This window comes from Dermacentor silvarum, chromosome 1 (genome assembly GCF_013339745.2).
Source record: "Dermacentor silvarum isolate Dsil-2018 chromosome 1, BIME_Dsil_1.4, whole genome shotgun sequence".
Taxonomy (NCBI): domain Eukaryota; kingdom Metazoa; phylum Arthropoda; class Arachnida; order Ixodida; family Ixodidae; genus Dermacentor; species Dermacentor silvarum.
In genome coordinates, this window is record NC_051154.1 from 287988004 (window position 1) to 288013524 (window position 25521).

Here is a 25521-nt window from a genome sequence, read left to right on the forward strand (position 1 = left end):
GAAGGCGCGCCCGTCGCCTCAGCACCAGCTTGCGTCACTTGAACCTTCGCCGGAGGAGGCGCAGAATCCGGCACATTGCCTTCATCTATCCCCTTCAGGTTCACCTTTGCGGTCTTCGTAACCAGTGGTGCAGACTGAGCCGCCGCCCCTTCAGCTGCTCCTTTGGCGGCCTCTTCGGCGTCCTCCTGATCCATGAGAAGCTCGGACGAGTCCTCGCTCCTGCCTGGGCCAGCAACGTTGGCGTACGTTCTCACGCACTGGGTCTCGTCGTGGCCAAAGCGACGACACAGCCCACAACGTGGAACCCGGCATTCTCGTCGAATGTGTCCAGTGCCACGGCACCGGAGGCAGAGGGGTGCTCTGCCCGGGACAATAACGAGAGCCATGTCTTCCGCAACACGAAGTTGGTGTGGTAGGTCGTCTGCTGTCATTCCGGGCTTGAGTTTCAGGACCACCGACCGTGTCGTGGTTCCTTTGTCGTTGCAGCCCTGGACCCTCCACTTCTCCCTCGTCACTTCAGTTACTCTTCCAAACGGTGCCAAGGCTGTTCTGACGTCTTCGTCAGGAACACCATGCAGCAGCCAGAAGAGCTTGAGCCTGACACCCTGGTTGCACGGGTCAACGACCACGCAACGGTGTTCCTTGACAAGGAATCCTTCTGCGTCCAATATCTTCTTTTTGGCCGCCTCGTTCGCAAAAGTTACGGCCCACACATGATTCATCTGATAAGCCCCGAGGGCCACCACTTCCGGCAGCAGCATGAGTCGCGAAAGCGCATCCCTGAAATGCTCAACACGGTAAGGCCGAGCTTTCACTTCGCCGTGAATAAAAACAGTGTTCAAAACACTTGCACCTGAAGGCAGTTGTGGTAGAACCATCTGGTAATCCGGAGAAGGTTTTTCCGTTGACCGGGAACCGCGGCCAAGGGCCGCTGTAACCGCTCCTGAGGAGCAAGACATTCCGCGACCGTTCGCTGTGATGGCCGGAAGTGGAATCCCACGGAGGCGGCTGTCCAGCGCTCTCCCCACGACCGCACACACTACAGAAAATCTACCAGAATAAATACATCAAAAAAGCAGCAAAAAGGAGAAGCTTCGCCGCCGGGAGGGCTCGAACCTCCAACCTTTTGGTTAACACCCGAATGCGCTACGGAGGCGGCTGTCCAGCGCTCTCCCCACGACCGCACACACTACAGAAAATCTACCAGAATAAATACATCAAAAAAGCAGTAAAAAGGAGAAGCTTCGCCCCCGGGAGGGCTCGAACCTCCAACCTTTCGGTTAACAGCCGAACGCGCTAGCCGATTGCGCCACGGAGGCGGCTGCTCTGCGCTCTCCCCACGACCGCACACACTACAGAAAATCTACCAGAATAAATACATCAAAAAAGCAGTAAAAAGGAGAAGCTTCGCCGCCGGGAGGGCTCGAGCCTCCAACCTTTCGGTTAACACCCGAATGCGCTACGGAGGCGGCTGTCCAGCGCTCTCCCCACGACCGCACACACTACAGAAAATCTACCAGAATAAATACATCAAAAAAGCAGTAAAAAGGAGAAGCTTCGCCCCCGGGAGGGCTCGAACCTCCAACCTTTCGGTTAACACCCGAATGCGCTACGGAGGCGGCTGTCCAGCGCTCTCCCCACGACCGCACACACTACAGAAAATCTACCAGAATAAATACATCAAAAAAGCAGTAAAAAGGAGAAGCTTCGCCGCCGGGAGGGCTCGAAACTCCAACCTTTCGGTTAACAGCCGAACGCGCAAGCCGATTGCGCCATGGACGCGGCTGCTCGGCGCTCTCCCCACCACGCACATGCTACAGAAAATCTATCAGAATAAATACAGCAAAAAAAGCATCAAAAAGGAGAAGCTTCGCTCCCGGGAGGGCTCGAACCTCCAACCTTTCGGTTAACAGCCGAACGCGCTATCCGATTGCGCCACGGAGGCTTTTTTTTTCTTTATTGCCGGTCTTCGACATACACAGTTAACATATACACTTTACAATGATAAAAGCAATGACCGTCTTGGGTCCTTGCAAATAGTTAAAAACACTTGACCGCCACTAATTCATCCAATACATGTATCCATTCGGGTGGTTCTTTTTTTGCTCGGTAAGCTTCACGCAGATACTGCATGCTTTCCATAAAATGATCTTTCGCAGGACGAATAACTAGCCTCTCAAGGCGCACATCCATTCGAGTCTTCCAGACGCTGTGTAAACACAGTGCCATAAACATGTCACATGGCTTATTTGCGTTTTCAGTTGGCAAGAAGCGGATGCCGTATGGCGTAATCGGCAATTCTTCTTTCAACGTTCGTTGTAGGATGTCCCATAGGAACACCGCATCTGAACAATCAAGAAACATATGCTCAATAGTTTCCGGTTGCCTGCATCTCAGGCAGTTCACGGACCACGGTACAAAGATTCCCCTTTCCCTCAGCCATGGCTTCACTGGAAGCGTTCCAGTGTGTAATTGAAAGAAAAACGTTTTTACGGATGACCGTATCGGCATCCGCTTGACTCTTTTCAGCACATTCCTTCCACTGGATTCAACGTGGTACATTGAACGATAAACAGGCACTGACAATGATACATCAAGTAAATCTTTGTAAAGTCTTTTGCGCTTAACAGATGCAAGGTAATCCATTGAAAATCGCACGTGTAAGAATTCAAAAGACAACACGACTTCTCGCAGGCAGCCTCTGATCCTAGGTCCTATTGTATAATTTGAGGACACAACAAATAGAGGCAGCGCGTTACGCAAACGCGTTTGAAGGACTGCGCACAAAAACGGATCTTTTTGATCACGTAGAAACAAAAATCTGGACACGACTTGTCTTAAAAAAACATGAGCTAACCCTAGGCCTCCACTTTTCACCATCCTAAACAAATTAGTGCGACTGGTGCGCTCCCAGACGGAACCCCAAATAAAGATGGCAAACTGCCTGTGTATTCTTTGTATGCTGACTATTGATGCGCATAGTGCTTGCAGCACATACCAAATTTTGGCCACTAAGAATACATTACACACCGTTGCTCGGGTGAACATTGACAGATCTCGTCCACCGAACTTCGCCGTTTTTGCCTTCATTTCTTCCACCTCTCCTTGCCAATAATCTTTGGTGTCCTGGTGGTGTTGTAGAGGTACCCCTAAGTACTTGGTCGGCAAAATTGTCCACTGTATTTTTGCAAAAAATGGAGGTGTGTCCTCCCACTGTCCATACCATATGCCAGTCGACTTGGCCCAATTAATTATGCTCCCTGTTATTTTACAATATTTTGTCACAACATTCACAGCATTGCTTACACTCTGCGTGTCGTCACAAAAAACAGCGACGTCATCCGCGCATGCCAGCAGTTTTACTTCACTGTAGCCCACCCTAAAACCTCTGATGTTGCTATCATCTAATAACTTTAGACACAATGGCTCGAGATATAGGGCAAACAGTAAAGGCGATAAACCACACCCCTGTCTCACGGAAGATCTGACTTGAATGCTGGGGCTGAGTGTTCTGTTTACTATCATTTTTGTGGAGATGTCTGCATAGCACATTCTAATCCCTTCTGTTAAGATTGACCCCACGTTCACATGCTCCAAATCATCGAAAAGAATAGCGTGCGTCACCCTATCGAATGCTTTTTCTAAGTCCAATTGTAGCATGGCCACCCTACCAGAAAAGTCATCACAATGCTCAAGTACTGTTCTTGCTACGTGTATGTTAGTGGTAATTGACCTGCCCTTGATGCCACATGTTTGATGTGGCCCTATCAACCGTGTTATTATGCTTTGTAACCTTCTGCCCAAAAGTTTTGTGTATACTTTATAGTCTGTATTCGTTAGGCTGATTGGACGATAGGCACGCACAGATAGGAGAGATGTGGAATCGGTAGATTTTGGTATCAGTACAACGTGGCTCTCGCGAAACGATGGCGGCAGTAACTGGTTTTCATATGCTTCTGTGATTACGTGATAAAGGGCTGTAGCTATTTCTGTTTTGAAAATTTTATAGAATGCCCCACTCAATCCGTCAGGTCCTGGCGTTTTGCCAGGGCTCAAGTCATCTATAGCTTCCTCTATTTCTTTGATGCTAATTGGCATTTCTAATCTTTTTCGGTCTTCCTCTTCCAGTCCGGGCAAAAGATGTAAGAATTCGCGATCGAAACCTTGTTCACATTGCGGTTCCTGTCCTAAAAGTTCGTCGTAATATTCTACAAAGGCGCGTTGGACGGTTTCTTTGTCCCGTACTGCTACATTTTGGTATGTTATCGCATTTATCTCTTTTCTCGCGGCATAACTCTTTTCATCAGAAAGCGAGCGCTTTGTAGGTTGTTCCCCGCACCATAAACGTTCTGCGCGTGCGCGTATAATTGAGCCACGATATTTTTTCTTATCGACAAGTTCCAACTGTGCTTTCGTTTGTTTTATTTCATTTGCGAAACATCCCGGATGGTTGCTCTCCATGCTTAAATAAAAGTTGAGCTCACTTTGAAATTCTATTTCCTTTCTTTTTTCCTGGTGGTGTAAAACACTAGATCTTTCTATCGCTGTTAACTTCGTTTCTTGCTTAAAACACTCCCACTTTTCTGTATAATCTTTTTAACCACCCGATAACAGCTCTTTGAGGCTATCTTGAATTTTTTTTACAAAGGTTTCGTCCTGCAGCAGTTTTTCAATGAATTTCCATAGTCCCCAGTTGAAACTTGACGGCTTTTTTGGACCAAGTGAAAAAAGGACCAAACTGTGGTCGCTAAAATAAACATGGCTGATTTCATAATCACTGCACAATGGTATCGCTTCCGCAGAAACATAGACACGATCCAGTCTTGCGTGGCTGTCCCCTTGAAAATGAGTGAACTGAGGTGCATCATTATTGGCCAAAACGGCGCCTACATCCTCTAAATTATGTTCTTCCACCAGTGCTGCTAAACGTAGCGCACTTACATCGAGACCAGGCTGCTTACGGGCTCTGTCTTCCACTTTGCAGACACAGTTGAAGTCTCCCATGATGACTATGGTTCTCTCACACCTCAAGTGACATCCACGCTTTCAAAAAACGCCCTGCGCTCGGCTGTTCTATTCGGCGCGTAACTGCAGATAACACGCCACTTCAGAGTACAAAACAAAAAATCACACATTATAATGCGCCCGCTATCATCACTAAATACATTTTCAACAGATATCCCAATATTATTCCGTAGAAAGAGCGCACAGCCCCCAGCCCTTCCAACAGAATGGGAAACACACACATAATATCTAGTCATGAAAGGTTGCACTAGGCGGTCCGTCCCTTCCTCAGTTTCAATCTTTGTTTCCTGAACCGCAATGATGTCAAGATTCTTTTCGATGAACAAGCGGTTAAGCTGACATTGCTTCCTCCTTGCCGTAAGACCCCGCACGTTAATCATGCCGACGCGTAAGGGTGTTTCGAGGCGTAGCTCCATTTCTACATGAAAGAGATCACAATCTATGCACTGCTAGTGTCGGCTACGAAAGGTCACTCACATTGCCTTCACGTGTCTGCAGTCAGCTTGCACGCTTGACTGGCATTCCATCCACAGCTCCGAAGTAGCAGCATTGTCTCCCCTCAACCCCCACTGAAACGGGCACAAACACACGCAAGTACGACGTATTAAGTCGGAGGTGTCCCCGACACCTTTCTGTCCGGCGGTATGTTTGGCGCCGGTCGAAAGGTAGGCCTCCGGGCAGTTGCTGTCTTCACAGGTGGCTCGCTCGCGGTTGGGGTGTTCGACTGTTGGTCCCCGCCGGCACTTTCTTCGTGCGTTCTCTTAGCCGCTTCCGCCGCTTTGCTTCTTTCCGTAGTGTCCATGACGCATGCCTCATCCTGGGAAGTTGTTACGGAGGGTTTCTTGCCTGCACTTGCGTCGATGTTTGTTTCAGCCTCTTTAGCAGGTGTAGGCGCGCCTGATGTCAATATGGCTCCACTCGCGACCTGCGTAAGATCGTGTTTCTCGGTCGTTACCGCCAAGTCTTTCTTCGAAGGCGGCGACAAGGTTGGTCCAGGCCCACTGACAATTTCCTCCACGTCAACTTCGTCCATAAGGAGCTCGTTGATGATTTCCTCATTTTTTGGTGGCCCTGCAATGCTTGCGTACGTGCGTACGCACTGACTTTCTTCGTGGCCGAATCGTCGACACACAGAACAACGCGGCACGCGGCACTCACGTCTGATGTGCCCCGTATGGTTGCACCGAAGACATAGGGGAGCACGACCTGCCACGACCACTAGCGCCATTATGCCTGCTATTCGTATCTGATGCGGAAGATCATCAATTGTCAAGCCAGGCTTCAGCTTCAGGGACACCGTACGCATAGACGATCCCTTGTCCGTGACATCTTGTACACGCCAGCGTTCTTTTTGGATGTCGGATACTTTCCCGTACGGAACAAACGCCGCACGTACGTCATCGTCATGCACATTGTGCAGTAACCAGTGCAGCTTTAGCCGCACCTCCCGGTTATGCGGATCCACAACCAAACAGCGTCGTTCCTTGACTTGAACTTCCGCGTGCTTCAGCATCTTCTTCGTCGCCTCTGCACTCTCGAACGTCACAGCCCAGACGTGGTTCATCTGAAACGCCCCCAAGGCGACAACCTCAGGGAGCAATTCCAGATGAGCCAACATGTCACGAAAATCTTCGACACGAAATGGCCTCGCTTTCACGTCACCGTGAAGAAAAACGGTGTTTAAAACACGAACCTGTTGGCAGACGCGGCAAAACAACGTGGTAATCCTGTTCAGCGGTAGCAGTCATCCTGTTTCCGCGGCTTGGCATAGCCGCAAACACCGCCCCTACGGAGCGCGACATTCAACGTCCGCACCGAACGGTAGCCGGAAGTAGAATCCCGATTGCGCCACGGAGGCGGCTGCTCGGCGCTCTCCCCACCACGCACTTGCTACAGAAAATCTACCAGAATAAATACAGCAAAAAGCATCAAAAAGGAGAAGCTTCGCCCCAGGGAGGGCTCGAACCTCCAACCTTTCGGTTAACAGCCGAACGCGCTAGCCGATTGCGCCACGGAGGCTTTTTTTTTTTCTTTATTTCCGTTTTCAACAACATACAGTAATACAAGTGAGAAATATTTCAAAAGGTAAAATACATGAGCTAGTCTTGAGCATGATGCAATTTTAAAAAGGCTTTAGTGACGCGAATTCATCCAATTGCGTCACCCATTGAGGAGCGTTGACCGCAAAGTTCAGTACATCTCTTGTATAGATAACGCTTTCCATGAAATATTGTCGCGCTGGTCGTGCATCAATGTCAGCATATCTATCTGCCATCCGTGTTTTCCAAAGTGCATGCATACAAAGCAACATAATCATATCACTAGGAACGCCCCCTGTTTCGTCATAAGGCAAGAACCGTATGCCAAATGGTGACAGTACTAAATCTTTTTTAATTGTGCGCTGAAGAATGTCCCACAAAAATCGTGCATCGTGGCAATCCAGAAATATATGCTCAATAGTTTCCGGTTTCTGGCATATTCTACAGTTTATTGTCCAGGGAACAAAAATACCCTTGTTTGAAGCCATGGCTTCACAGGGAGCGTTTCAGTATGCAATTGAAAGAAAAATGTTTTCGCAGAGCTTCGTACAGGCATTCGCTTAACTCTTTTCAACACGTTTCTTTCATCACCCAAATAATAGTTTGCCCTATATAAAGGTGTCGGAAGAAAAACATCCACTAAATCTTTATAGAACTTTTTCTTTCCTACAATGCAAAGGTATTCAAGAGAAAAATACGCGCGAACAATGCGATAAGCAGCCACAACCTCGCGCAGGAAACATGGTAGTGCACTATGTGTTGCAGCGCTGGTTGACACAACATAATCCGCAAGATGGTTCCGCAGGCGTACTTGTATTACAGTTCTCAAAAATGTATCACTCTGATCACGCAAAAAGATAAATCTTGAAACTACTTGTTTCAAGAACAAATGCGACAGCCCTAGTCCGCCGTTCCGCACTGCATGAAACAGATTGCATCGGCTTGTGCGCTCCCAACTGGAGCCCCAAATAAAAACTGCAAGCACTCGGTGGAGTTTCTGTATTGTCATTCTTGTCATACTCAATACCTGCAATACATAGAATATTTTGGCCACTAGAAATGTATTGCACACATTTGCTCTTGTAAATACTGAGAATTTGTGACCGCCCCATTTCTGAGTCTGGTCTCTTACTCTATCAGCTTCCTCAAGCCAATAACCAGTCGTTGAATTATGGTGTTGCAGTGGCACTCCAAGGTATACGTTTGTCGAATTCGACCATTGCATGCTGCAGTACACCTTTGGTGTGATTGGCCAGTTTCCATACCAAATGCCGAGACTCTTTGTCCAGTTGACAGCACTTCCTGTGGCTTCACAAAAGGCTGTAGTCTCTTTCACTACTATTTCAACACTTTTTATGTCTGAACAAAACACAGCAATATCGTCGGCATATGCCAACACTTTGACTTCATTATTACAGTATCGGAAGCCTTGACTAGTGGGGTTCTGAAGAATCTTTAAACAGAAAGGTTCTACATACAGAGCAAATAACAATGACGAGACTGGACATCCTTGGCGCAGACTAGCGGTAACTGTTATACTTTCACTAAGTTGCTTATTTATTACTAGTTTAGTGGTACAGCATTCATAAGCCATTCGCACACCATCTAGAATGACAGAACCTACATTGGTGTGTTCCAGTATTAATAGTAAAATTTCGTGTGTAACCTTATCAAACGCCTTTTCAAGGTCTAACTGTAGCATGGCAACCCGACCTTCTTCGGCATCACATGATTCAAGTATGCTTCTGGCAACGTGGATATTAGTGTATATCGTTCTTCCTTGGATTCCACAGGTCTGGTGAGGCCCAATTAGTATTTTAATTACTTTTTGAAGTCGCTTAGCAAGCACTTTCATGTGAACTTTATAATCAACATTTGTGAGGCTTATTGGTCTGTAAGCCTCTACAGAGCGTAACTTCAAAGGATCATTGGTCTTTGGAATTAGTACCATATGTGTCATCCTAAATGATGGGGGCATCCTTTTCATTTCGTAACACTCATTTATTACGCGGTGCAATACTTCTGCCATTTCTGCTTTAAAGCATTTATAGAAAGCTGCCCCTAGTCCATCTGGTCCAGGTGATTTACCAAGGCTTAAGTCATCAATTGCTTTTTCAACTTCTTTCACGCTAATTGGTCTTTCTAGCTCCTCACATAGTTCTTTGTCTAATTTAGGCATTAGTGGCAGGAAGTTATTTTTAAACAGCTCGGTGTTTTCTTTCTTATGATTTAGTAAGTTACGGAAGCGCTCAACGAAGGCCATTTCAATGATATTACTATCTGTGGTAACACGGTTGTGATAACAAATTTCGTTTATTTCTTTTTTTTTACTGCATGCCGCTTTTCATCGCCTAGCGCTCGTTTGGTGGGCGTTTCCCCGCACCAAAACCGCTCTGCGCGTGCCCTGACTACTGCGCCTCGATATCTTTCAATGTCAACTGCTTCTAGCTTACTTTTAATTTCTTTTATTTGCTTTGCAAAGAAACCCGGCTTGTAGTTTTCCGTTGCAATCATAAATTCTAGCGTGGTATAAAGTTCCTTTTCTTTCTCTTTTTCTTTTCTGTGTAGCACATATGCTCGGTCAATCGCAGCAAGTTTTATCTCTGATTTAAAGATTTCCCATGAAGCTGAAATGCTACCTGACTCATCACACAACAAGTTACGTATCTTTTCTTTTAGTTTTTCAAGAAAAGGTTGATCTTGTAATAATTTATCGTTGAACTTCCAAGTAAACCAATTAAATTTGGAAGCTTTTTCTTTTGTGCCCACAGTAACTGTTACTAAACAGTGATCACTGAAACTAACACATTTGACGTGATAGTCAACACATTCAGGCAAAAAAAGAGCAGGCACATAAATACGGTCTAACCTGGCATGGAAGTCACCTTGGAAGTGGGTGTACGCCGTGCCGTTTCCAGAGACTAGTATGCTTCCTAGATCTTCTAGGTCATGTTCATTTACAGCTTCTGTCAAATACATCGCACTTTTGTCTCTCGCCATTAACTTTTTACTTCTATCCTCTGGTCTTTGCACACAATTAAAGTCGCCAAACAGGATGACATTTCGGTCACACATTACATAGGATTGTATAGTTCCAAAAAATTCACGTCTTTCTCGGGCTGTATTAGGCGCGTAAACGCATAGGGCCCGCCATAACATACCACAAAATCCAAAATCCAACACAACAAACCGGCCACTCTGGCATGCTATAACTGCTTCTTCAACAATATCTATAGAATTTCGATATAATATCAAGCAGCCTCCAGACGTACCCACAGCATGCGACACGCAAATATTAAATCTAGCTCTGAAAGTTTCCACCATTCGATCTGTTTGCTCTTGGGTCTCGATTTTTGTTTCTTGTACGGCGATCAGATCCAGATCATTTTCTAAGAGAAGGCGACTTAGCTGGTATTGTTTCCTGCGGGCTGACAAGCCACGCACATTTAAGGTCGCTATGCGTAAAGGAAATTTTAGTTTGTTAGCCATATTAAACAGGTTTTACAATACTTGTAGTACTCACATCGCCGTTCGACAGCATGGTAGGCTCCGACATCGTTTTGTTGCTGGTGGGTTTAGAGCCATCTTGTCACATAAAGAGGCCCGATCAGTGATCGGACTGTTCGAGTTCTCACTACACAAACAGTTCCCTCGCTAAGGCGGGGGGGGGGGGGGGGGCTCTGTGGGCGTCGGTCTCCGGTCGGGTGGTACATTGGGCTTGAAATGCGTGATGCTGCGACGAGCAGTGCCCGTCTTCGTAGGTGGTTCCCCTGTGCTCGTCTGGCCGTTGTTCTGTCTGTTGTCTTGGGTTTCATCACGGGTACGCTTCGCTGCAGCGCTGGTAACTGTTTCCATTGCGACCTCGGGAGCTTCCGTCACTTCAATTATATCTTTTGAAGGCATAGTCGTATTAGCAACTTCATGTTGACTAGCGGGCATTTGTCTGTGTTAGTTGACGCGGCTACGGGGCCATCGTCGTCGTTGGTGTCCTTCGTGTTCGTATCTTTCTTTCCGGGTGGCTTTGTCTCAACAGTTGTCACAGCGGAGTCTTCATGCTCATCTTCCCGTGTAGCTTCCTTGGCGTCATTCAGGTCCATAATATGTTCTGACGTATCATAACTTCGCGGTGGGCCTGCTACTGATGCATAAGATCGCACGCACATGGTCTCATCGTGGCCATAGCGGCGACAATGGCCACAGCGTGGGACACGACAGTCTCGTCGCATGTGTCCGATGCCGTGGCACCGGAGGCAGAGCGGTGCTCTGCCCGGAACAGAGACAAGCGCCAGGTCTTCCGCAACTCGCAGTTGATGCGGCAAGTCATCCGTACTCACGCCCACCTTCAGTTGTAAGGTCACTGACCTCGTTGTAGTATTCTTCTCGTTACAGCCTTGAACACGCCACTTATCTCTGGTGACTTCCAGGACTTTGCCGAATGGAGCCAATGCAGTGCGCACGTCTTCATCGGGAACGCCATGCAAAAGCCAGTACAGCTTTATCCTTAGCGCCTGGTCGCACAGATCGACTATAACGCAGCGTCGGTCTTTCACAGTGAAGTTTCCAGCTGCCAGCATCTTTTTCTTTGCTTCGCTGTCACAGAACGTCACCGCCCAGACATGATTCATTTGATAAGCACCTAGTGCGACCACTTCCGGCAGTAGCGAAAGTTGCTCGAGTGCATCTCTAAAATGTTCGACCCTATACGGCCTGGCTTTCAAATCGGCGTGTAAAAAGACAGTGTCCTTCACAGTCGTACCTGAGGGCAAAGTCGGCAAAACAATTTGGTAGTCCTGGCTGAACATCTCTGTTGACCTGTTACCGCCGCCTCGGGGGGCGGCTATACCTGCTCCTTGGGAGCTCATGAGACGCACGTCCGCACGCTACGGTGGCCGGAAATGGAATCTCATTGCGCCACGGAGGCGGCTGCTCGGCGCTCTCCCCACCACGCACTTGCTACAGAAAATCTACCAGAATAAATACAACAAAAAAGCATCAAAAGGAGAAGCTTCGCCCCCGGGAGGGCTCGAACCTCCAACCTTTCGGTTAACAGCCGAACGCGCTATCCGATTGCGCCACGGAGGCTTTTTTTTTTCTTCTTTATTGCCGTTCTTTGACAAAAATACAAACACACATACACATGAAGCGAATATATTTACAATGCTCTGGTGGTATAAACGCCTGCCGTAAATTGGCTGGCGCACTATGTTAAAAACGCTTTAGACAGACGAGTACTACTAACAAAGTTGCCCATTCAGGCTTAGCTAGTCATGCATTGCAAGCCTCGCGCAAGAACAAAATACTTTCAATAAAATGCTCCCTAGCTGAGCGAATAACCAGACGTTCATGCCTGACATCCATGCGCGTTTTCCACAGGCTGTGTAGAGTCAGCACCATAAACATGTCATAAGGAACACCATCTTCACTCGCAATTGGAAGGAAACGGATGCCGCACGGTGTGACAGGTAAATCCTTTTTCATTGTACGTTGCAGAATGTCCCACAGGAAAAGTGCGTCCGAGCAATCCAAGAAAATGTGTTCTATTGTCTCGGGTTTCCTACACAAGATGCAGTTTATGGACCACGCCACAAAAAGGCCTTTTTGTTGTAGCCAAGGTTTGACGGGAAGAGTTCCAGTATGCAGTTGGAAGAAGAAAGTTTTGACCCCAGACTGCACTGGCATCCGTTTCACTCGCTTCAATACGTCCACTCCTGTGGTCGCTGAAACATAGAACGGTACAAAGGAACCGGCATACAAATATCTACTAGGTCCTTGTACAATTTTTTCCTTCCAACAATAGGAAGATAATCAAATGAAAAGCGAGCACACAAGAATTCCACGGACCAAGCTTTCTCCCGTAAAAAGCCGCGGAGACTTGCACCATTTGCGGATCTTGAGGATACGATAAACTGAGGTAACACATCTCGTAAACGTACTTGGCACACTGTTCGCAAAAAGGGATCCTTCTGATCTCGCAGGAAAATAAATCTCGAGACAACTTGCCTCAAAAACAAATGCACCAACCCAAGGCCCCCAGACTTCACCGATCGAAATAAATTCGTGCGACTGGTTCTCTCCCATGTGGATCCCCATATAAAAACAGCACATGCTCTGTGTATCTTTTGGATGGTCATTCTTGACACGCACAGTGCTTGCAGCACATACGAGATTTTCGCAAAAAGAAAAAGATTGCATACTGTTGATCGCGCGAAAATCGACAAATTCCTACCTCCAAACTTTGTTGCTTTAACTTTAACTTGCTCTACTTCTTCTTGCCAATAATCATTTGTATCACGGTAGTGTTGTAGCGGTACTCCAAGGTACCGCGCAGGTGTCACGGTCCACTGCATATTTTCAAAAAATTCTGCTTTATCGTTCCAATTACCATGCCAGATTCCCAATGATTTGCTCCGGTTTATCGCACTTCCGGTGACCTTGCAGAATCTGTTTGGTACCTCTACTGCATTAGAGACGCTTTCCTTGTCTCGACAGAATAGGGCGATATCGTCCGCGTAGGCTAAAATCTTTACTTCTCTGGAGGCCATCGAAAATCCCCTTATGATAGTACTACTAATAACCTTTAAGCAAAATGGTTCAATGTATAAGGCAAAAAGTAAAGGCGATAAGGCACATCCTTGGCGCAGAGCGGACTTAACTTCTATCATAGCCGTTGGCTGTTAACTATTAGTTTTGTAGATACCCCATCGTAACACATTTTAACACCTTGCAGAAGAACAGAACCTATGTTGGCATGTTCCAAAACAAGAAATAGTGTTTCGTGCGACACTCTATCGAACGCTTTCTCCAGGTCAAGTTGCAACAGTGCCACCCTATCTGAGAAAGCGTCACAACTTTCCAATATTGTTCTCGCTACATGTACGTTGGTGACAATAGATCGTCCTCTTATACCACAAGTCTGGTGGGGCCCTACTAATTGTTGTATCACATTTTGGAGTCTCTGTGCAAGAACCTTGGTGTATATTTTATAATCTGTGTTTGTGAGACTTGTCGGGCGGTACGCCCGTACCGACAACAATGCGTGAGTGTCTTCAGACTTTGGTATCAACACCGTGTGACTCTGACGAAAAGAAGGAGGGAGCACACAGTTCTCATACGCTTCCGTAATTACTTTATGTAAGGGAATGGCTATGTCCTGCTTAAAGGCTTGGTAGAAAGCGGAGCTGAGACCGTCTGGCCCTGGCGTTTTTCCGGAGCTGAGCGCGTCAATCGCCCATTTTATTTCTTCGACAGTGATTGATTCTTCAAGCCTTTTCGTTACTTCACCCTCAAGGCTTGGCAATAGTGGCAAGAATTCATTATCAAATCCTTCTTCCCGAATTGGCTCATGCCCTAGCAGTTCGCAGTAATGCTCATAAAAGGCCCGGCGTATGGTTTCTTTGTCTCGTACAACCACACTGCCATATGTTACGGCTGTTATCTCATTCCGCGAGGCATAAGCTCGTTCGTCACCGAGTGAACGCTTCGTCGGCTGTTCGCCGCACCATAACTTTTGCGCGCGTGCTCGTATGACCGCACCTTTATATCTTTCAGCTTCGACTAATTCCAAATGGGATTTAATTTCCTTTATTTCTTTCGTATACCTTCCAGGGCTATTATTTTCTAGGCATAAATAAAAATTTAGATTCGTTTGCATTTCTACTTCTTTTTTCTTTTTTCTTTTCCTCTCGTCGCAAAGCACCGGACCTTTCTATAGCGAACATTTTGACTTCTTGTTTAAAATGCTCCCACGCTTCTGCATGACTTTTGTGTTGTGTTGTGAACCATACTTGAAGTCTATCATTAACGCCGATCAAAAATGATTCATCTTCAAGGAGCTTCACATTAAATTTCCACAATTCCCAGTTGAAAGCAGTCGACTTTTTCTGGCCAACAGCAAAGATAACTAAGCTGTGGTCAGAAAAGGAAAGATGGCTCACTTCATATAGATTACACAGTGGTATTAGATCTGCCGATATGTAGGCGCTATCCAACCTGGCGTGACTATTTCGCTGATAATGGGTGAACGGTGTCGTATCTGCATTGGCCATCACACCCCCAACGTCCTCTAAATTGTAGTTTTCTATCGCCTCATTCAAGTACCGCGCACTTGCATCATGAATAGGGGGGCTTCCAACCCTGTCTTTTACGTTACAGACGCAATTGAAATCACCCATCATCACAACAATTTCATCACACTGCAAATGGGCTTCAACACTTTCAAAGAAAGCCTTGCGCTCGTTCAGCTTATTGGGTGCATACAAGCAAATAATCCGCCATTTCAAATCAGCAAAACACACATCGCAAACAATTAGTCGACCACCCTCGTCTGTGTAGACGCTTTCTACCGAGAAGCCTAAAGCGCTTCTCAGAAATAGTGCACAACCGCCTGCAGTACCGGCTGCGTGGGACACACATACGTAGAAACGTGACCTAAATGGATCCAGCATTCGATCCGTTCCTTCTTCACTATCGACTTTTGTTTCTTGTACAGCGATTACGTCAAGGTTATTTTCCATGAACAGGCGACAAAGCTGGTATTGCTTGCGCCTTCCTGCAAGGCCTCGAACATTAATTGTACCAAATCGTAATGCTGTGTCTAGGTGTATTTCCATGGCAATGTGAGAAGGCGCGTCAGACCGAAATCTCTCTTAAGCAGACTACATGCCACAGTTGACACTCACTTCGTTCGCATGTGACGTCAGTCTTCACATCCTCCGTCGTCTTATCCGGCAGCTCGATGTCAGCCTCGGTCAAAAACAATTTCGGAGTCACCGCCCCCCTCCCCTCCCCCACCGCAGTACGCCCACATACTGCGAACACTGGCTGCGGGTTCACGTCGGTCCCGACGCTGGCCCTTTTCTGTCCGCTGGGATGTTGGGGGCTGGCTTGAAGCTTAACCGGCGCCCAGTCGGTGTTTTCGCAAGTGGTTCTTCGTGGCTTGCTTCAGTTGATCTTTCGTCATTTTTCACGGTATTGTCAAGCGGGCGTTTTAAAGGACCTGCTCCTTTGAGTGGTTCCGTCGTGTCCATAGGACTTGGAGTGTGTCCGAGTGATTCGGCAGGCTCGTTGACTGTCTTGTTCTTGTCATCCTTGTCGGCAAGCTTTTCTTTGGCTTCAGTTGGAGAGGACTTCTTTGCAACTTCTTTGGTGTCCATATTCTTCTCAGGCTCACGAGTGCCGTCCTTCGGAGCGGGGCTTTGCACCATGCCGTCCCTTCCAGCGGCCTCTTCAGCATCGACTGCGTCCATTGTGTGCTCCTGGATGACTTCATCACTTTTAGTTGCTCCCGCCACGTTGGCGTATGTTCGCACGCACGAGCTTTCGTCATGCCCGAAGCGGCGACACATAGCACAGCGTGGCACGCGACACTCTCGCCTGATATGGCCTGTGCGGTTGCACCTCAGGCACAGCGGGGCACGCCCAGGCGCCACCAGCAGTGTCATGACGCCGGAGATCCGAAGTTGGTGCGGGAGGTCGTCAATGGTAACACCCGATTTGAGCTTCAGGGATACCGTGCGAGTTGACGAACCTTTATCAGTCATGCCTTGAACGCGCCACCGTTCCTTGAACACCTCGGTGACCTTCCCAAAAGGGGCGAGCGCGGCACGCACGTCCTCATCTTGCACGTTGTGCAGAAGCCAGTAGATCTTGAGCCGCACATCCTGGCTGTCTGGGTTGACAACCAGGCAGCGACGCTCCTTCACCATAATGTCACCGAGGTCCAGCATCTTCTTCATTGCCTCTGGGCTTCTAAACGTAACTGCCCACACGTGGTTCATTTGGAAGGCCCCCAAGGCGTCAACCTCGGGGAGCACCCCCAGGCGAACCAGCGTGTCTCAGAAATCCTCAACTCGGTAGGGTCTTGCCTTTACGTCTCCGTGAAGAAATAGCGTGTTGGCTACGCATGGTCCTGTAGGCAGAGGCGGCAAAATGACTTGGTAATCTTCGCAATCCATAGCAGCATTCCTGTTACCGCGGCTCGACTGAACCGCTAAGACCGCCCCGTTGGAGCACATGAAAACACATCCGTAGGCTTCCGCGGCCGGAAGTGGAATATTGCGCCACGGAGGCCGCTGCTCGGCGCTCTCCCGACCACGCACTTGCTACAGAAAATCTACCAGAATAAATACAACAAAAAAGCATCAAAAGGGGAAGCTTCGCCCCCGGGAGGGCTCGAACCTCCAACCTTTCGGTTAACAGCCGAACGCGCTATGCGATTGCGCCACGGAGGCGGCTGCTCGGCGCTCTCCCGACCACGCACTTGCTACAGAAAATCTACCAGAATAAATACAACAAAAGAGCATGAAAAGGTGAAGCTTCGCTTACGGGAGGTCTCGAACCTCCAACCTTTCGGTTAACAGCCGAACGCGCTAGCCGATTGCGCCACGGAGGCGGCTTCTCGGTGCTCTCCCCACCACGCACTTGCTACAGAAAATCTACCAGAATAAATACAACAGAAAAGCATCAAAAGAAGAAGCTTCGCCCCCGGGAGGGCTCGAACCTCCAACCTTTCGGTTAACAGCCGAACGCGCTAGCCGATTGCGCCACGGAGGCGGCTTCTCGGCGCTCTCCCCACCACGCACTTGCTACAGAAAATCTACCAGAATAAATACAACAAAAAAGCATCAAAAGGAGAAGCTTCGCCCCGGGGAAGGCTCGAACCTCCAACCTTTCGGTTAACAGCCTAACGCGCTAGCCGATTGCGCCACGGAGGCGGCTGCTCGGTGCTCTCCCCACCACGCACTTGCTACAGAAAATCTACCAGAATAAATACAACAAAAAAGCATCAAAAGGAGAAGCTTCGCCCCCGGGAGGGCTCGAACCGACGTTGCTGCCCGTTGCGTCGTTCTTTTCCGACGGGTCTTCCACTGTCTGCATTGGCACACATGCTTCCGCTGAGTTGATTGTGCTTTCTTCCGTAGTCTTGTCCGTTGTATCTTCTGCCCCTCCATCGGTAGCCTTGTTGTCCACTGGTACCACCGCCTCGACAGCCGGTGCAAGCGAACAGGCTGCCGCACTTGGGGTTGCCTGGTCTCCTGCCCCTTTTGCCGCGTCCTCGGCCTCGGCCACATCCATCACCAACTGCGCGGCGTCGTCACCCTTGGCCGGCCCGGTCGCAGAAGCGTACGTGCGTATGCACTGGTCTTCCGAGTGACCAAACCTGCGGCATTGCGAGCACCGAGGGACCTTGCACTCCCGACGTACATGACCAGAGCCTTGGCAGCGCAAGCACTGCATTGGGCGGCCAGGCACGACAACAAGTGCCAGTTCACCTGCGACCCTGATTTGGTGTGGGAGGTCTTCCAGCTTCACGCCGCTCTTGAGCAACACGGAGCGGGTAGTCGTCCCCTTGTCGCTGATTCCTTGTACCCGCCATCGCTCTCGGGTGACCTGAACGACCTTTCCAAAGGCCGCCCAGCGCCGTTCTTACATCTTCATCAGCCACACCGTGTATTAGCCAATGAAGACGCAGCCGTACCTGCTGGTCTTGGGGGTCAACCACGATGCAGCGCCGCCCCTTTACCTTGAGCTCCTTGACGTCCATCAGCCGTTTCGTGGCGTCGGCGTTGTTCATGGTCACCGCCCAGACGTGGTTGATCTGGTAAGCCCCAAGCGCAAGCACCTCCGGCAGCAGTCCTGTTGGGCCGAGAGCGTCCCGAAAATCCTCAGCTCTGTAAGGCCTGGCTCGCACGTCACCGTGCAAAAATACGGTGTTCAACACCACGCGTCCTTTTGGCAGGGGAGGCAAAATAATCTGATAGCCTGTGTCGTCTTCGCAGTTCACCCTGTTTCCGCGGCCAACTAGGGCCGCTGTCGCCGCTCCATTGGAGCCCATGACTCTGCTGACCGCTCAGCTCGGCTGTCGGAAGCAGAATGGCACGGAGGCGGCTTCTCGGCGTTCTCCCCACCACGCACTTGCTACAGAAAATCTACCAGAATAAATACAACAAAAAAGCATCAAAAGGAGAAGCTTCGCCCCCGGGAGGGCTCGAACCTCCAACCTTTCGGTTAACAGCCGAACGCGCTAGCCGATTGCGCCACGGAGGCGGCTTCTCGGTGCTCTCCCCACCACGCACTTGCTACAGAAAATCTACCAGAATAAATACAACAAAAAATCATCAAAAGGAGAAGCTTCGCCCCCGGGATGGCTCGAACCTCCAACCTTTCGGTTAACAGCCGAACGCGCTAGCCGATTGCGCCATGGAGGCGGCTTCTCGGCGCTCTCCCCACCACGCACTTGCTACAGAAAATCTACCAGAATAAATACAACAAAAAAGCATCAAAAGGAGAAGCTTCGCCCCCCGGGAGGGCTCGAACCTCCAACCTTTCGGTTAACAGCCCAACGCGCTAGCCGATTGCGCCACGGAGGCGGCTGCTCGGTGCTCTCCCCACCACGCACTTGCTACAGAAAATCTACCAGAATAAATACAACAGAAAAGCATCAAAAGAAGAAGCTTCGCCCCCGGGAGGGCTCGAACCTCCAACCTTTCGGTTAACAGCCGAACGCGCTAGCCGATTGCGCCACGGAGGCGGCTTCTCGGCGCTCTCCCCACCACGCACTTGCTACAGAAAATCTACCAGAATAAATACAACAAAAAAGCATCAAAAGGAGAAGCTTCGCCCCGGGGAAGGCTCGAACCTCCAACCTTTCGGTTAACAGCCTAACGCGCTAGCCGATTGCGCCACGGAGGCGGCTGCTCGGTGCTCTCCCCACCACGCACTTGCTACAGAAAATCTACCAGAATAAATACAACAAAAAAGCATCAAAAGGAGAAGCTTCGCCCCCGGGAGGGCTCGAACCTCCAACCTTTCGGTTAACAGCCGAACGCGCTAGCCGATTGCGCCACGGAGGCGGCTTCTCGGCGCTCTCCCCACCACGCACTTGCTACAGAAAATCTACCAGAATAAATACAACAAAAAAACATCAAAAGGAGAAGCTTCGCCCCCGGGAGGGCTCGAACCTCCAACCTTTCGGTTAACAGCCGAACGCGCTAGCCGATTGCGCCACGGAGGCGGCTGCTCGGTGCTCTCCCCACCACGCACTTGCTACAGAAAATCTACCAGAATAAATACAACAAAAAAGCATCAAAAGGAGAAGCTTCGCCCCCGGGAGAGCTCGAACCTCCAACCTTTCGGTTAACAGCCGAACGCGCTATCCGATTGCGCCACGGAGGCTTTTTTTTTTCCTTTATTTCCGTTTTCAACAACATACAGTAGTACAAGTGAGAAATATTTCAAAAGGTAAAATACATCAGCTAGTCTTGAGCATGATGCAATTTTAAAAGGGCTTTAGTGACGCGAATTCATCCAATTGCGTCACCCATTCAGGAGCGTTGACCGCAAAGTTCAGTACATCTCTTGTATAGATAACGCTTTCCATGAAATATTGTCGCGCTGGTCGTGCATCAATGTCAGCATATCTATCTGCCATCCGTGTTTTCCAAAGTGCATCCATACAAAGCAACATAATCATATCACTAGGAACGCCCCCTGTTTCGTCATAAGGCAAGAACCGTATGCCAAATGGTGACAGTACTAAATTTTTTTTAATTGTGCGCTGAAGAATGTCCCACAAAAATCGTGCATCGTGGCAATCCAGAAATATACGCTCAATAGTTTCCGGTTTCTGGCATATTCTACAGTTTATTGTCCAGGGAACAAAAATACCCTTGCTTTGAAGCCATGGCTTCACAGGGAGCGTTTCAGTATGCAATTGAAAGAAAAATGTTTTCGCAGAGCTTCGTACAGGCATTCGCTTAACTCTTTTCAACACGTTTCTTTCATCACCCAAATAATAGTTTGCCCTATATAAAGGTGTCGGAAGAAAAACATCCACTAAATCTTTATAGAACTTTTTCTTTCCTACAATGCAAAGGTATTCAAGAGAAAAATACGCGCGAACAATGCGATAAGCAGCCACAACCTCGCGCAGGAAACATGGTAGTGCACTATGTGTTGCAGTGCTGATTGACACAACATAATCCGCAAGATGGTTCCGCAGGCGTACTTGTATTACAGTTCTCAAAAATGTATCACTCTGATCACGCAAAAAGATAAATCTTGAAACTACGTGTTTCAAGAACAAATGCGACAGCCCTAGTCCGCCGTTCCGCACTGCATGAAACAGATTGCATCGGCTTTCGCGCTCCGAACTGGAGCCCCAAATAAAAACTGCAAACACTCGGTGGAGTTTCTGTATTGTCATTCTTGTCATACTCAATACCTGCAATACATAGAATATTTTGGCCACTAGAAATGTATTGCACACATTTGCTCTTGTAAATACTGAGAATTTGGGACCGCCCCATTTCTGAGTCTGGTCTCTTACTCTATCAGCTTCCTCAAGCCAATAACCAGTCGTTGAATTATGGTGTTGCAGGGGCACTCCAAGGTATACGTTTGTCGAATTCGACCATTGCATGTTGCAGTACACCTCTGGTGTGATTGGCCAGTTTCCATACCAAATGCCGAGACTCTTTGTCCAGTTGACAGCACTTCCTGTGGCTTCACAAAAGGCTGTAGTCTCTTTCACTACTATTTCAACACTTTTATGTCTGAACAAAACATAGCAATGTTGTCGGCATATGCCAACACTTTGACTTCATTATTACAGTATTGGAAGCCTTGAATAGTGGGGTTCTGAAGAATCTTTAAACAGAAAGGTTCTACATACAGAGCAAATAACAATGACGAGACTGGACATCCTTGGCGCAGACTAGAGGTAACTGTTATACTTTCACTAAGTTGCTTATTTATTACTAGTGAAATGAGGTTTATTGATGCAGGCGTAGATGTAGGTCCTTCGGATATACTGGCACAGAACGGGCGGCTAAACAGTTACGTCGGGCAGCGCTCTTAGCGGTAACTTCGGCGTCGTCTTTTGCGGAGCGATCACGATGCTGCTACTGCTGGTGGTGTGCATCATCTGCAGAACATGTTGCACGTCTTCTTCATCACAATCACCCCCGGGATAAAAATCAGCCATCCTGGCGACTCAAACAGTAGTGATCACGAGCGGCTCACGGTAGGGCTTAAGGCGATCGACGTGAACAATGTCACGTCCACGACAACGGAGGTCAGAGGGGGGTGTCAGTGGTTCGATTAGGTAATTCACCGCAGACGTGCGCTGGACAATGCGATAAGGTCCATCGAAGCGGGGAAGAAGTTTGGAAGAGAGCCCAGGAGCATGCGCAGGGACTGACAGCCAGACGAGGTCGCCGGGAGAGAAGACAGGTTGCTCACAGTGGGCGTCATGGAGCCTTTTCTGGCGCTGTTGCTCAGCGGTGGGGAAGTGGCGCGCTAACTTGCGACACTCCTCGGCATGACGTGCTGCAGTCGAAACGGGCACACACTCAGAAGCATCGGGCTGGTAGGGTAGCAGGGTGTCCATGGCGTGGGATGGGTGACGGCCATAAAGCAAAAAGTAGGGAGAAAATCCAGTGGTAGTCTGGGTTGCAGTGTTGTAGGCGAACGTAACAAATGGTAGGATAAGGTCCCAATCTGTGTGGTCAGATGCGACGTACATGGCCAGCATGTCACCCAGGGTCCGGTTGAAACGTTCCGTGAGTCCATTCGTCTGGGGGTGGTAGGCGGTGGTTGTCCTATGAATAACGTGGCACTGAGCCAGAAGAACTTCGACAACCTCAGACAAAAAGACGCGCCCTCTATCGCTGAGAAGTTCACGAGGTGGGCCGTGACGGAGGATGAAACAGCGGAGCAGGAAGGAGGCGACGTCGCGCGCAGTGGCGGAAGGTAGTGCCGCAGTTTCAGCATATCGCGTAAGATGGTCGACGGCGACGATGATCCAGCGGTTACCGGCAGGTGTCACAGGAAGCGGACCATAGAGATCAATGCCCACTCTATCAAATGGTCGGGCGGGACAGGGAAGGGGCTGCAAAGCTCCAGCTGAACGGCAAGGCGCAGATTTCCGACGTTGGCAGTCCGTACATGAACGAACGAATTTGCGGACGTATGTAAACATTCCGCGCCAGTAGTAGCGCTGACGAAGTCGTTCATATGTTTTGAAGACTCCAGCGTGGGGGCACTGCGGGTCAACGTGAAAGGATGCGCAGATAGTGGAGCGCAGGCTGCGCGGTATGACGAGTAGCCATTTACGGCCGTCAGATGCGTAGTTGCGTCGGTTCTTCATCACACTAGTTTAGTGGTACAGCCTTCATAAGCCATTCGCACACCGTCTAGAATGACAGAACCTACATTGGTGTGTTCCAGTATTAATAGTAAAATGTCGTGTGTAACCTTATCAAAGGCCTTTTCAAGGTCTAACTGTAGCATGGCAACCCGGCCTTCTTCGGCATCACATGATTCAAGTATGCTTCTGGCAAGGTGGATATTAGTGTATATCGTTCTTCCTTGGATTCCACAGGTCTGGTGAGGTCCAATTAGTATTTTAATTATTTTTTGAAGTCGCTTAGCAAGCACTTTCATGTGAACTTTATAATCAACATTTGTGAGGCTTATTGGTCTGTAAGCCTCTACAGAGCGTAACTTCAAAGGATCATTGGTCTTTGGAATTAGTACCACATGTGTCATCCTAAATGATGGGGGCATCCTCTTCATTTCGTAACACTCATTTATTACGCGGTGCAATACTTCTGCCATTTCTGCTTTAAAGCATTTATAGAAAGCTGCCCCTAGTCCATCTGGTCCAGGTGATTTACCAAGGCTTAACTCATCAATTGCTTTTTCAAATTCTTTCACGCTAATTGGTCTTTCTAGCTCCTCACATAGTTCTTTTTCTAATTTAGGCATTAGTGGCAGGAAGTTATTTTTAAAGAGCTCGGTGTTTTCTTTCTTATGATTTAGTAAGCTACGGAAGCGCTCAACGAAGGCCATTTCAGTGATATTACTATCTGTGGTAACACGGTTGTGATAACAAATTTCGTTTATTGCTTTTTTTACTGCATGCCGCTTTTCATCGCCTAGCGCTCGTTTGGTGGGCGTTTCCCCGTACAAAACCGCTCTGCGCGTGCCCTGACTACTGCGCCTCGATATCTTTCAATGTCAACTGCTTCTAGCTTACTTTTAATTTCTTTTATTTGCTTTTCAAACAAACCCGGCTTGTAGTTTTCCGTTGCAATCATAAATTCTAGCGTGGTATAAAGTTCCTTTTCTTTCTCTTTTTCTTTTCTGTGTAGCACACATGCTCGGTCCATCGCAGCAAGTTTTATCTCCGATTTAAAGATTTTCCATGAAGCTGAAATGCTACCTGACTCATCACACAACAAGTTATGTATCTTTTCTTTTAGATTTTCAAGAAAAGGTTGATCTTGTAATAATTTATCGTTGAACTTCCAAGTAAACCAATTAAATTTGGAAGCATTTCCTTTTGTGCCCACAGTAACTGTTACTAAACAGTGATCACTGAAACTAACACATTTGACGTGATAGTCAACACATTCAGGCAGAAAAAGAGCAGGCACATAAATACGGTCTAACCTGGCATGGCAATCACCTTGGAAGTGGGTGTACGTCGTGCTGTTTCCAGAGACTAGTACGCTTCCTACATCTTCTAGGTCATGTTCATTTACAAATTCTGTCAAATACATCGCACTTTTGTCTCTCGCCAGTAACTTTTTACTTCTATCCTCAGGTCTTTGCACACAATTAAAGTCGCCAAACAGGATGACATTTCGGTCACACTTTACATACGATTGTATAGTTCCGAAAAAATCACGTCTTTCTTGGACTGTATTAGGCGCGTAAACGCATAGAGCCCGCCATAACATACCGAAAAATCCAAAATCCAACACAACAAACCGGCCACTCTGGCATGCTATAACTGCTTCTTCAACAATATCTATAGAATTTCGATATAATATCAAGCAGCCTCCAGACGTACCCACAGCATGTGACACGCAAATATTAAATCTAGCTCTGAAAGTTTCCACCATTCGATCTGTTTGCTCTAAATTGGGTCTCGATTTTTGTTTCTTGTACGGCGATCAGATCCTGAACATTTTCTAAGAGAAGGCGACTTAGCTGGTATTGTTTCCTGCGGGCTGACAAGCCACGCACATTTAAGGTCGCTATGCGTAAAGGAAATTTTAGTTTGTTAGAGACGACGACGAAGTGCCTGTTTGATAGAACGCTTCTATCTCTGTTCCTTGCATTTTGATCAAGTTTTCCACGTTTTTCGGGGACGCTGCTCCCTGCGTCGTGGCAACGGACGCGGAGCCTTCCACAGGCCCGCCCTGCCTGAGGTCTGCTATGGCAAGCTCCCCGGGGAATCAACGCGCCTGGTCCAGCACCAGCGAGGTCATCAGCGAGGCTCGCTGCCTTGTGGCTATGGACGCGGAGTCAACTGCGGTGACACCCGGCCAAAGGTCAACCATGGCGAGCTCGTCGAGGAAACGAGGTTCCTGGTCTACCACCAGTGAGGACACCGAACTGTACTCGGTCGCCGGCGACGACTCGTCGGATGACAGCTTTGAGTCTGTGA

General features: G+C 48.3%; 2 protein-coding genes and 13 non-coding genes across 15 annotated transcripts in view; all 15 read right to left on the bottom strand.

Annotated features, from left to right (window-relative positions):
• Window positions 1–25521, bottom strand: part of LOC125942841 (uncharacterized) — a 178908-nt gene that overhangs the window by 130616 nt on the left and 22771 nt on the right. The gene's annotated exons all lie outside the window — the stretch shown is intronic.
• On the bottom strand, window positions 1246–1319 carry Trnan-guu (transfer RNA asparagine (anticodon GUU)). Its single transcript has one exon. It is a non-coding gene; the product is annotated as a tRNA-Asn (tRNA).
• Trnan-guu (transfer RNA asparagine (anticodon GUU)) lies at window positions 1872–1945 on the bottom strand. The gene has a single exon. It is a non-coding gene; the product is annotated as a tRNA-Asn (tRNA).
• On the bottom strand, window positions 6971–7044 carry Trnan-guu (transfer RNA asparagine (anticodon GUU)). The gene has a single exon. It is a non-coding gene; the product is annotated as a tRNA-Asn (tRNA).
• Window positions 10949–11926, bottom strand: LOC125942843 (uncharacterized). The gene has a single exon (XM_049661087.1). The coding sequence runs from the start codon at window positions 11924–11926 to the stop codon at window positions 10949–10951; it is 978 nt and encodes a 325-aa protein (XP_049517044.1).
• Trnan-guu (transfer RNA asparagine (anticodon GUU)) lies at window positions 12073–12146 on the bottom strand. Its single transcript has one exon. It is a non-coding gene; the product is annotated as a tRNA-Asn (tRNA).
• Window positions 17220–17293, bottom strand: Trnan-guu (transfer RNA asparagine (anticodon GUU)). The gene has a single exon. It is a non-coding gene; the product is annotated as a tRNA-Asn (tRNA).
• Trnan-guu (transfer RNA asparagine (anticodon GUU)) lies at window positions 17542–17615 on the bottom strand. The gene has a single exon. It is a non-coding gene; the product is annotated as a tRNA-Asn (tRNA).
• Trnan-guu (transfer RNA asparagine (anticodon GUU)) lies at window positions 19036–19109 on the bottom strand. The gene has a single exon. It is a non-coding gene; the product is annotated as a tRNA-Asn (tRNA).
• Trnan-guu (transfer RNA asparagine (anticodon GUU)) lies at window positions 19197–19270 on the bottom strand. Its single transcript has one exon. It is a non-coding gene; the product is annotated as a tRNA-Asn (tRNA).
• Window positions 19358–19432, bottom strand: Trnan-guu (transfer RNA asparagine (anticodon GUU)). The gene has a single exon. It is a non-coding gene; the product is annotated as a tRNA-Asn (tRNA).
• On the bottom strand, window positions 19520–19593 carry Trnan-guu (transfer RNA asparagine (anticodon GUU)). The gene has a single exon. It is a non-coding gene; the product is annotated as a tRNA-Asn (tRNA).
• On the bottom strand, window positions 19842–19915 carry Trnan-guu (transfer RNA asparagine (anticodon GUU)). Its single transcript has one exon. It is a non-coding gene; the product is annotated as a tRNA-Asn (tRNA).
• Window positions 20003–20076, bottom strand: Trnan-guu (transfer RNA asparagine (anticodon GUU)). Its single transcript has one exon. It is a non-coding gene; the product is annotated as a tRNA-Asn (tRNA).
• Window positions 20164–20237, bottom strand: Trnan-guu (transfer RNA asparagine (anticodon GUU)). Its single transcript has one exon. It is a non-coding gene; the product is annotated as a tRNA-Asn (tRNA).